Here is a 12,923-nt window from a genome sequence, read left to right as displayed (position 1 = left end):
TAAATACCCACAACTCTTTATTTATTTTTTCTTCATCCAACACATTATTGGTGCTAGTACACGTGTATACTGTACATGTGCTGATGTGCTTAGCTACTGGTAGCTAGCATGCACTGTGGCTGTGTAGTGTAACTATGCCTATTGCGAATAGCTGCCTTTTGTATATTATACTGTATATTAATCTGCAGAAAAATTATTTTCATCCACAACCTCAAAGGCATTATAATACATGAAAACCAAACTCATCAAATGGCATCTGTGGTGAATTATGACATCGCTGTTGTCAAGATGCAGTTATAAATTCCTCTACCTGCATATTAACTAAATATGTAGTTTCCCCAATGGCATTTAGCATTTTGATATATGCACCTAAGATGACTTTTTCACAGTTACAATACATTAAATATTCATTTATTAAATGCATTATGTTTTATGGAACCGTTTGTGCATGCACTGCTTCACAAAGGGCATTCCATAAGTGGGGGTTTTACCTGGGTATTAGTATTGACCTGATGGTAATGGGAAGGGTGGATGCTCACTTGCTGGGTCTGTTTAAAAGCTTTAATGAAAAATCAGATGGAGACAGGTCCTGCTTTGATGTTTTTTGCTCCTCCCTCTTGTTACAGTTTAAGGATGAGGAGTGAGAATAAGAGGAGAAAAATGAGTCCGTATTATGATCCTCAGTTATTTTCAGCATCTGTGCATAACATACTAGGTCACATTTAGATAGTCATTATGAGTAGTTTCATTCTACATTATTGGATTCATTTCATCCTAAGATGAAATGCAGATCTCTATACTAAACTGTACTCTGCACCACTGTTATACGGTGCACCAACCAAAAGTGTGTTCAAGTGGCTAGGGTTCAAGTAGGCACACATTAGCATTTTTTGGAAGAGGTCAAGCGCATATGAAGCACGGAAAAGTGACGGCTAAGAGGCCTCTGCTTTTTTTTTTTTTTTTTTTTTCGGATGAGACAGGCCCTGGGGAGTCAACAGTGAGATGATGGATACACTGTGACTGGAGATGCTATTATCCTCCTGTCGCTGATGCCATCCACCCGGTTTGGATCTTTACCTCTTGACACTATCTTTCCTTTTTCCGTCCACAAACACTCTACTGTGATACCGCTGCATTAGCCGGATCAAAGAGTAAATATTGGGTTTGGATCTTTGTGTGAGAGTGTGTACCATGTAGTGGTTGTCCAGTGACATTTCAGAGCTCATACGTGCCTTGAAGTAGCGGCTCAGTTGGTAGCGTGGGTCGTCCAGTGACTGAAGGGTCAGCGGTTCAAATCCTTGCTCCGACTGTCCTTGACACTGAACCCTAAATTGCTCCCTGGCAGTACATTGCATTGGTGCATGAATGGGTGAATGTGAGTCTTTGTAAAGCGCTTTGGGCACCATGAAGGTGTGGAAAAGTACTATGTAAGTGTAGTCCATTTACCATTTTATTTATTAGAAGTGGTGTTTCATTTCTTAACATTGTAAAAAGAGGACGATGCAACGTTTACTTGATCTGCTAACCAGTGAATATACAGGGTTATTCAAAAAGAATGAACCGATTTCATGACACATTTCTTCAGTTCTCAAGCATCATCATGGAATGAGTCAGTGACCATTTGAAAGAGGAGTTTTCTAAGTTTGAGCTTTTTTAAAGGAAAAAGTGCTCCCACGATGGATTGGTCGGAAGGGGGCCCCAGACCTTGCTCTTTGTGCTTGGCCTGCGAGATCCCCACACCCCACCGTGTGTGTTTTTTTTTCTTGCGGGGATAAGTAAAAGATTGCGTAAATGTTCCACCGCTATCCACTAACCTCGATGACCTTAAAGATCGATTAACAGCAGCGATCAACTCAGTGAATCGTGATATGCTGATACGCGTCTGGGAGGAATTCTCTTATCGCATTGATGTTGTCGGTGCTGCAGGTGGTGGCCACATTGAACACTTGTAAGACAGGAAATAAAAGTTGATTGTGAGTAGAATACTTGTGACTTTGCTGGAGTTTTCGACTGTTTTTCCTTATTAAAATATTGTGTAATGAAATCAGTTCATTCTTTTTGAATAACCAGTCATTCATCATTTTTTCATTAGTTGCTTTTCCATTGATTCTCAAATTGCACAAATATAACTTGTGCATAAAAATTTACCTAATGGAAAAATGACAATTTCGCCAAAAGTCTCATTTTTTAATTGCGCTAGCAAGAGGTGGTTTTTCGGGTGTAGCACAAATGGTATATCACGCAAAACTGCAAAGGAAAGACCTTTTCTCACAACGAGAGTCAGGTGAATTAAAAAAAACAGATGTTGACAGACAAGCAAAGAAGAAGAAAACACATGTCGCGGTATGTGTGGACACACCAAGAAACCCAATCATTTTTAAATTTAGTACAAGATAGAAGGGTAATATATAATAATAATGAACATATCTGTAAATCAACACCATATTTATGTTTGTCGCCATGTTTATGGAATGACTTCTCGTGTCATCTCGCGATAATAAATAAACAAATCATCGCATTTGTGATTTAATGGAAAAACCGACATTACACACTTCTGTTTTTTCGACATTTAGTAAATATCGGTAAAGTTTTGTGCAGATGTCCAAAGGAAAAGCGACTATTGTAAAGATTCAGTATGTAATATTAACTTGTGCATGTACACTTACATTTAGTTTGTTCTGGAGTCAGTCTTTTGCTGTGAGCTGGTTGTTAGTTGACGTCATCTCCATTTCTAAGCTCAAAATGTCACAGTAGCCTTCATTCATTTTAAAAGCTTACATTGATTTCTAAATAGACTACCTTTTTCCGGAGAAAATGCTTCCTGTGTTGTTTAATGCCTGCCTTTTTTTCCTCTATGTGTAGTGCCACTGAGTGCAACAGTATCTCCCATTAGTTTAGAGATGGTGTTGGCTAATGTCAACAAATTGGACGTGGTTACACAAGGATGACTCTTCCATATGGAAGCTCTCTGAGTAAGACTACAAAGAATGAATATTGCTCCAGTATTTTCTTTCTCTTCCTGTTGTCTTGACTTCCTGCGTCGTTTCCCATTATCTGTAAATCCCTCTAATTTCTTAAAGCCGTGAGTCATTCCTCACCAGAAATTCGGACAAATCTTTAGCTTTGGGATCGTTCTGCTCATCAGAGAGTGCGTCAAAAGAAGCACAGAATCTGTATGCTTCTCATGCAGCCCATAAATATTGCCCCTGAAGGGATTTAACAAATGTTTCAGCACTGCAGCGTATTTGCGCAAGATTCTTGTATTTTTTTTAATGCATGTTTTAAATGCCCTCAGGTGCTATAGCTGATTTCTATGCATTGATTTACCATAGACATTTACACATTTACAAGCATGGATATAAACAAAACAAAAATCGTATGTGCTGCGTGCCTTGCATTGTTTGTATTGTTGAATTATGTGGGTTATGCAGATAACAGATGTCCTCCAATTACACTCTCCTAATTACATTTTAATCAGGCTGCATTATGATTCAGTTTTGTGGCTGAAGCAAACAAAGGGAAAATACTCTTCATATAAATAGCATGTACTCTTGTGAAACAATGTCATTTAGTTCATCTATGAGAATAATTATTTATACACGTTTTGCTTTTGCGTGACATCTTTCCTCATTTTATACTTCTAAAAAGGAGAAAAAGGACAAAAAAGAACAACTTTGCACATGTAACAGGCTGAGGACAGTTTATTTCAAAGCTAAAACACAAAGGCTGAATGTACTGTAGTGTGTGACTTACTACTGGATCAGATTTTATTCATTTCGCACCTGCCTGCAGCAGAACGGGCACATTTAACCATCTGAGGCAGGAGCCATCACCATGTTAATTGTACTACAGTCAACATCAGATCAGTGTTAGTCCTGTTCAATGTTCGCATTTTACATGGGTGAAGGTATTTTCCATTTCATACAGGTTTATCCTTCTACTTTAAAAATATTAAAGTTTTTACTCCACTCGATTCAATTGAACCTTGACTCAGACTATGGTGTGTTACTGCAGATTTCATCACATGAACTGGCCGAAAACCAAAAAAGAAACAGCCTTCTGTTGGATAATTACCATTGTGATTATTATGTTTCAATTGCAACAAGTTCTTTAACAACCATCAGTTTGATGGAGAGTGTAAAGATTGGACTGCCGCCCCGGATCCCATTGTGTTCAAGTGGGCGGACCAGGCACCAGCCACACTGTCAATCCAAAGCAAGCTACCAATAGAAATCCACCCCTTCTGCTCATGGAGATCCCGCCCATCACGTTCAGTTGAACTTACAAGCTACAGTTTTTCTTCACAAAAGACTTGAACACGCAAAACTTTTCTACTCGCAAACAATTTTGACCCAAAAGTAAGTACCACTTGAATTTGCAAGGAAAACTTTTTGATTTTGCAAAAGATTTAGAGATGCAAAACCTTTGGATTTACAAACAAAACTTTTAAAATGGCAAAACATTTTGGCCTGCAAGCAGAAGTTTCAGATTTGAAATGAAAGAAAATGAGAACACAATTGATTTTGTTAACCCTTTAGGGCTCCACGGTCACAGGCCCGTGACTGAATCACATGACATTTTCAACATATCGTAGTGTCAAAAATCAGAAAACCAGAGAAAATGCCTATGTAAAGATATACTTATATGTCAAATATTTGAGTATAGTTTTAATTTATTACAATTTTGATTTTATATACCTAATATTTGGAACCAGTATTCACTTTTAAAGTCTTTGAAATGGTTCGTTAAGTGCCTTTGTGTTATTTATGCAATAAATTATTTACATTTTTCAAATCAAATTTTACATTTTTTTGTGTGTTTTTTGGCCTTTTATCTTGATATAGTAGGTTAAAGTGAAAAAATAATAACTAGATGAGATAGATGAAGTTGTGCTAAATAGAAAGATACCAAACATGGGTATAGTAAACATTTCTTTATATGGCATATAAAGGCAAAATCAAAAGTGCACAGAAATGGCCAAAATAGGCTCAGACCCCTAAAGGTTAAGCATGAAAATTTTGAAACATTCATTTTTTTTTTTTTTTTTTCCAAATCTTGATTTTTTTGTTTGCCTTTTATTCTCTTTGCTTGCATAACAAAGAAACAAAATTGTCTTCGTACACTGCTCAGAAACTTGCAAATAAGTCTCAAAGATCAATGTCAAGAATTGTGATAAAATCGAGATCATGTTTTTATTTTTTAAAAATCATGATATGATATTTTTTACCATCTGGGGTTGCTTCAGTTGGTCAGGGCTACATCCAAAAACAGCATGCATCTAAAAAAAAATTAAACAAATGAATGCTGCGACACTGCAAAAGCTTATCGAAATGCATGCTGCGATCAAAGCTAAAGGCAGACAAGTAAAATATGAGAGTGTGGGGATATCTTTTTTGGGCAGACTGTGTAGATGACAGTATATAAATGAGTTCAAATCAGCTGGAGCTTAAATATCTACAGCAGTAAAGTGCATGTAGATATTAATGCAGTTTCAATATGAATCCAAAAACATCATATATTATAATAAAACACTGGGACCGGTTGCGGAACAGTGACTACTTCTACTCACAGCACAGTTTGCTGTTAATACTTATATATTTTTACATGCTGACATAAGGTTGTGAATAAAGTATGTGTGTACTGGTGTATTCTCACGGTGAGCCATTTGCACTTTTACCTAAGTGCAAGTTCTCAATATTTCTTTCACCTCTGGTTACCTACATGCATGTAATTTGTATATCCACACTGAAAACACACACTCACAGCATGCAGAGTGGTGCGAAATGAATGTGCAATCACACATCAGTCTACATTAGTGATTAATTACAACTAAATCCCTATCATTGATTAAAAGTCTTGGCTGTGGTCAGATCAGTCAAAGACAAGTCGTTCAGCTTGGGGATACAAAGCACACAAGCACAAACATCTTCTCCATATTAGTACCGCTGCAACACACACACACACACACACAATGGACAACACTGGATTAAATGCAGTGTAAACGGCTGCTAAAAATTGGTAAAAATGAGAACAGCTATTATAACTGGCCTGTCCTTGTTTCCTCTGTGGTGTTATGATGAAGTGTTTTGTCATGTTTCTAATGATGAAGTACTGAGTTTTACATTTATTGGTGTATGTTTAATGTCAGTATATTGATATAAGTGGGTTTTTTGGCGCCTCTCCTCCAAGCTCCGTTATGTATTATCAGGGGGAACCTATTACTAATGTGGTGAAAGGGCCAGTGAGTGAACAAGTTTGTGATGATGGAGGTGGTAGAGGTGGGGAATGCAGTAGAGGGCGAGCCATTTAGCACCGCTATAATAATGGCTTATGCTGCACACTGTGGGTGATAATGGATGTTGCTGCACTTGGTGTAAATTGTTTGACTGAGAGAATGTGTTGTTGTGTGCGTACATTTGTAAAATTATCACCCATGGATGTCAAAGACTCTGTGTACTTTCGAGTTTATACACTGTTCTACTCATTGCAACTCACTTTACAGTCTTTTAATTCCTGCCTACTTCTGTTTTTTTTTCTCTTCACAGCTCAGAACTGCAGTTACACACTACACAGTCCCAATGGGACGATAGAGAGCCCTGGCTACCCTTACGGTTATCCTAACTATGCCAACTGTACATGGGTGATTGTGGCGGCGGAGCACAACCGGATACAGCTGGTTTTTCAAGGCTTCGCCCTAGAGGAGGACTTTGACATCTTGTCGGTTTATGATGGGCCACCCAGCCCTGGGAACCTGCGCACAAGGTAAACACTGTCTATGTCTGCAAGTTTTGTCATTTATTTTATGTGACTTGAATAATGATTTTATTTTGAACTATCCAGAATTACATTTCTGTGCGGTGAAATCCTCCTTCGCTATGTTTGATGTGTTACAACCTGAATAATGTAATGAGAAGTCCCATTTGATAATACCAATAACAGTAGATATTATATGTAAATAGGGATGTAACGATATGAAAATTTCATATCACGGTTATTGTGACCAAAATTATCACGGTTATCATTATTATCAAATTTGAATTATTCGAATCTCGTATTATTCGAATATCGTATTATTGAAATAGTGCTCAAAATGTTCAAAAAGTACTTATACACGCACTGAAATTATTTAATCAAGTTGTATTTTGAAAAATAAATAAATAAATACAATAACTGGCACAATGTACTTTCTGTTGGAAGAAACATTCAAGTATTAACCCTTAGGGGTCTTAGCCTTTTTTGGCCATTTTTCAGTACTTTTCATTTTGCCTTTATATACTATATAAACAAATGTTTACTATACTCATGTTTGGTATCTTTTTTTTCAGCACAACTTCATCTATATAATATGCCTATTATTTTTTCCACTTTAACCTACTATATCAACATAAAAGGTCAGTAAACAAAAAATAAATAAATAAATAAAATCCGATTTGAAAAATGCATATACTTTATTGCATAAATAACACAAAGATGCTTAACGAACCTTTTCGACGACTTTAAAAGTGAATATTGGTTCCAAATATTAAGTATGTAAAATTAAAATTGTAATAAATTAAAACTATACTCAAATATTTGACATAAAAGCATATCTTTACATGGGTTTTTTTTCCCCTAAAAGTGCAGTAATCAAACATGTTTATCATGATAATTACAATTTAAATGGTAATACTAACCGTCTGCAATTTTACCGCGGTTTATCATTATATTATACCGGTAATCGTTACATCCCTATATGTAAATTAACCCATAAAGACCCAAACAACCTCTGCTGACCTAAAAACCATCTATTGATATAAACTCTTTAATACCTGTTGATCCACTAATCCTATCAATATATGTAAATAATTGGTGTAAAATACAGTTTGTCATCTTTTCATGGTCATCAGATATGACCCATTTGGACGTTCAGAGGCTCCGTAGTGAACGTGGAAACACCGTCATCTTCTACAACATTGATTCATAGAGTTGGATCAATGACAGCAGGTGGACATACCTGTTTTTATGTTCATTTCATTTATTTATTTGTTTCGAGCAGAAGAAAAAGCTGCACTTTTACGTGTACAAGGAACTAAACAGCAGAGCAAATAAATTAATAAATAAAGGTGATCAAGACAAAAGAGCAATTGCCATGTACACTAGTAATAACAAAATAAATTCAATATGTATTGTTTGAAAAGGAGTGGGTGGGAAGAAGAAAACTAATTAAATCCCACCACCACCTCTCATTAATACAACATAACACATTACTTTCACTTCCTTAATGATAAAATTACATCTGCTTTGAATATTAATAATGTAAATAACAGTTGGTAAATAGATTAGGAAAACTGGTGTATATTACACTTAGTAACTATTTAAATCAGAGGTGTCAAACTCATTTTAGTTCAGGGGCCACATTAAGCCAAATTTAATCTGCATGAAGTGGGCTGGACCAGTGAAATAACAACATAATATATAAATAATGTCAAATCCAAACTTTCCTCTTTGTTTTAGAGTGAAAAAACTAAAATTATCTTTTAAAACAATGTGAATAATATGAACAAACTGAAATTTCTTAAGAAAACTAAGTGCAATTTTAACAATATTATGTCTCAGTTTATCATTTACGCATGTACATTACAACTTACAGATCACAGTGGATCAACAAATACACAAAACATTTAATAACAGACACAATATCAGGAAACTTGCACTTCAGACATTTCAAAACGTTGTTCAGGTTATTTGCGTTTATGTGAAATGATAGTTTGTTTTAGTGTAAATACAGTAAAATGACATGAAGACGTTTATATTTATAAAGAGGAAAACTTGGAGTTGTGAGTATTTATGGATTATTATGACAGTATTTTACTGATCCGACCCACTTGACATTAAATTGGTCTGTATGTGGAACCTGAACTAAAATGATTAATATCTTCAGTGTAATTTTTGCATTTCATAAATTCATCCCATGGGCCAGACTGGACCCTTTAGTGGGCTGGATTCGGCCCCTGGGCTGCATGTTTGAGACCTGTGATCTAACTGATAGTGTGAATCACTTATAATACAATATATTTCAACAATAATTACACACCAACAATGGTGAACAACAACAAGATATATATATTAGTGAAAAAATCCCTTAATAACCCTCAACTTTAATCTGAGCTTCTATGAACATCTACATGATCAGTAAATTAAATGTAGGAAAATACATGATTTACACTGAAAACTACAAAATACAGAGGATAATATTATAATAAAAGCTGATGAATCACTTAAGAAAGGTTAAATAGAGAGAGAAATTAATTTGGGAACTGACACAAAAGTCACACTGGGTCTTCATGGGTTAAAGCAGTGGTTTTTAAACTCCCCTTTAAACCTTTCACAACGTATTAAGTGTACTGAATCCATTTATGACACATGCATTTCAAAATATTTAGTGAGACAATAACAACCAACCCTAACTCTGATGAAAAAGAAAATGGAGAATAAATATATGGTTGGCGTGAAACAGCCCATACATATTTTAGATGAGTGGACATTCATCTGGCACCAGTGTACCTCTAACCATGTCTAGTAAATATCTGTCTATAAAGCCTAGAGTTGACACATATAAAAGTTTTCGGGAACACTTTAATTGGATAGTCCTTTTACAGAGACTATTTGTAACAGTTCGCCAGCGTATGTTCAATATTTAATGTAATTTAAAATAGGATTTTGTTAATAATTCAAGTTGGTCTCAATATCAGCACAGTTTTGAATGACAAAACCAATCTCAGTGAAATATGGTGAATTCATACATGAAAGGACGAAAAAAAGTCTATAATGTTCAACTGTTCATCTAAATAGCGTGTGTGACCATTTATTTACAGACACAGAAACAACAAATCAGCTGCTGGAGTGTTATAAATACTAAATTCTACAGATGGACTATTCAAGTACAGTTTTACAGAGGTTGGAAGGCTAATATGACACTAAGGCTACATTCACACTGCAGGTAAAAGTGGCCCAAATCTGACTTATTTTGCTCATATGTGACCCATATCTGATTTTTTATGACAGTTTGAACAGCACAAATCAGACCCAGGACACTTTCATGTGTGGTTCTAAATCACTGCAAAAATCAAAATATTACCAAGTGTATTTTTCTCATTTCTTGTCAAAATATCTCATCACACTTAAAATAAGACATAGTCACCTAAAGAGTAACTTTTCAGTGAGATATAAGAACTTATTTATAGACAATAGATCTTGAAAATCTTATTTCAAGAAATATAACCAAGGCAATTTTGTTCCATTGACAGTTTTTTTTTTTTTTTTTTTTTGCTTTATTCAAGATTTTTTTGTTTAATTCAAACTTAACACAACATCTAACACAAAAATCTTTTCAAATAAATAACTTTGCACTGTATTTTCACTAACAGTTTTTTTATGCTTGCAATTTTACAAGTTTTTGGTGTTAATTCTACAGTCGTTTTTTACAGTGTATTATAGCCTTTATGTTCATATAAGATTATTATGGCTGCAGCAGAATCCATTTTCAAATGTTTCACGCTGGTAAAGTGGCTCCAGCATTGATTTTCTCTTATGTTCCAACATACAGTTGCATGGGGTGTAAAATAGTATGCTCTGTCAGATATTTTTCTTCCAAATGAGCTGTATTTTTCATCATTTTGCAGGATTTTTTTCTGAGGCTCGTGGTTAGTTTACCTCCTGTGGATGCACGAGCCGATGACATTGCACATCGCATATTACATCACTACTCATGTCAAGTTACAATACAATATGTTTTTAACTTAATGCGAAACAATGCAGGGATTATGAAATCATGTGAGCCCCACATATTTCATGTATTTAGCGCGCAAATATGCTACTATTGCGGTGAATATGCACCCTTTTTGAAAAAATAATGTGCACTACAGTCACGGAAAAAATTATTAGACCATCAAAAATCATCAAAAGCAATGGTTATACAATCAAGTACTAACTCCTGTGTGTATCATGTGACTAAAACAGACAGAAAAGAAAACATGGAATGCTCAAAGCACTGTTTTTGTCAGTACAGTGCCATAGCTATTGACATAAGACCTTAAGTGATTTTAATTATTATCAAGAAAACATGGAAAATGGCTAGATATCAGCTCTGAAATTAAACTCTTTTGAGCTATTTCTGTTGTTATCATTATATTTGTCCAAACAAATGTACCTTTAGTTGTACCAGGCATTAAATTCACTAAGAAACTGAAGAAAACAAGGAGTGGTCTAATATTTTTTTCCGCAAATGCATTTGTTTGATTATGCATTGAATTATGCGATCGGTTAATCACATTTTATTGGACTGGTTATTACATTTTTAATCAGTTTGTTCCAATATCTATTAGTTTGCAGGTGTTGTTACCTTTACAGGAAATTATTTAAATGTTTAGTGCTATGTATCTTTGCAATGTTTTCAAACCGTATTGAATAAAATGAAGAAGAAGGAGTAAAGGCAGTGGGATATCTATTTTGTGTTAACTCTCACACATCTTTTTGGATATTTGGTATTAGAAGTGTGATCCAACTCCAACAAAGTACCCATGACTCTAATCATTGGTGCAGGGCCCAGTCAGGGGCCACTTAAATAGGTCTTTTGGTGACTCATACCAAACTGACTCTGTGGACACTAAAAGAAGGACCCATGTCATTCACTTGGATTCTGGGCACATACTGTACCTCAGATCTGCCAGAAAAATGAAATGAGGCTCACTTGAGTGTGCAGACTCAAACAAACATTTTCTGAATCAACAGTCTCATCCCTCTGTGCAACCGTCAATTTAACAGCCTCAGAAAGTGCTGCCTTGTGCTAACATCCCAAACTGAAATATTGGCTCTCTGTCTTGCTGTGTTTCATGCTCACTAACTTTACACATTTTCAAGTAGTGAGGATTCTAGAAATAAACACTGTGAGGTTGAATTGCTGGCCTTGCGTTCTTCGTAGCTGATTTAATACAGCAACGGAGCTGCTATTCACTTTCATTTCAAGATAGTATTCCACGGACATGAGTCATGAGGGTGTGTGTCCTCTCTGGTGGGTTTTCAGAATTGGCATGTATAAATGAAATGTATGGAATGAAGTGGTATGTGTTTCTTTAAACTGGAAACAGCAGATTATAAAAACAATGCAGCACTCACTTATTTTGCCCAATGATTATCCTTGTCTGTGCTTTTTTGTTATCTATGTGTTCTTTAATAGATAGATAAGACTTTATTGATCCCACTGTGGAGGGATAATTATATTCTGTAATGTCCATGTGTTCTTATGGACTTGGATGTAGTTTGTCTCCGATTCTTTTTGTACCAGGAGCCAGTCATTTGTTGACATCAGCAATTTGTAAGCCAAAAGCACATGACTCTAAACACAAATATAGACTCCAACCCAACCTTCATGTACCCTTCACACATTTGTTGACCCCTGCCCTTAAATGACCCCAATGTGGCAGTATCTTTTTTTTTGTTGTTTTTAATATTTTTATTGAAAAGTATGGCACAACAAAGACAAACTCAGCAATTCAGGCAGTACAAATCTGACAGAAAAATATAATAGTCACTGTCCTGTCAAAAACAAACAAACAAACAAACAACAAAAAAAAACCTGAATTCAGAGCCACACTTAGCATTTTTCTTTTTTTTTTTGAACAAGGTGTACAAGAACCAAACCCACAATGAAAATAAGAAAAAGAATAAATTAGAAAAAAAAAATTACCCTGAAAACCAAAAGTTAAATGACATATGTACAGGAAAGAAAATTCTGTAGTAAAATGGATGTGTTCATTTATTTATTCATTTTCTGAACCTGCAGTTGGGATAGGCTCCATGCAAAGAATATATACATATATATATAAATACCAAAAAACCAAAAACCAAACAAAACAAAAACAAAAAGCTAGACACACCCACACGCA

The 12,923-nt window shown here is 35.3% G+C and overlaps 1 protein-coding gene across 1 annotated transcript in view; it reads left to right on the top strand.

Annotated features, from left to right (window-relative positions):
* LOC115428430 (CUB and sushi domain-containing protein 2-like) overlaps positions 1-12,923 on the top strand; it is a 195,798-nt gene that overhangs the window by 30,167 nt on the left and 152,708 nt on the right. The window contains exon 2 of the mRNA XM_030147474.1: positions 6,546-6,762. Within this exon, the coding sequence (XP_030003334.1) occupies positions 6,546-6,762 (217 nt within the window). The remainder of the gene's footprint in view (positions 1-6,545; positions 6,763-12,923) is intronic.

The sequence above is a fragment of the Sphaeramia orbicularis genome, chromosome 11 (genome assembly GCF_902148855.1).
Source record: "Sphaeramia orbicularis chromosome 11, fSphaOr1.1, whole genome shotgun sequence".
In the NCBI taxonomy this organism is placed as follows: domain Eukaryota; kingdom Metazoa; phylum Chordata; class Actinopteri; order Kurtiformes; family Apogonidae; genus Sphaeramia; species Sphaeramia orbicularis.
This window is presented reverse-complemented; position numbering and strand designations above follow the sequence as displayed.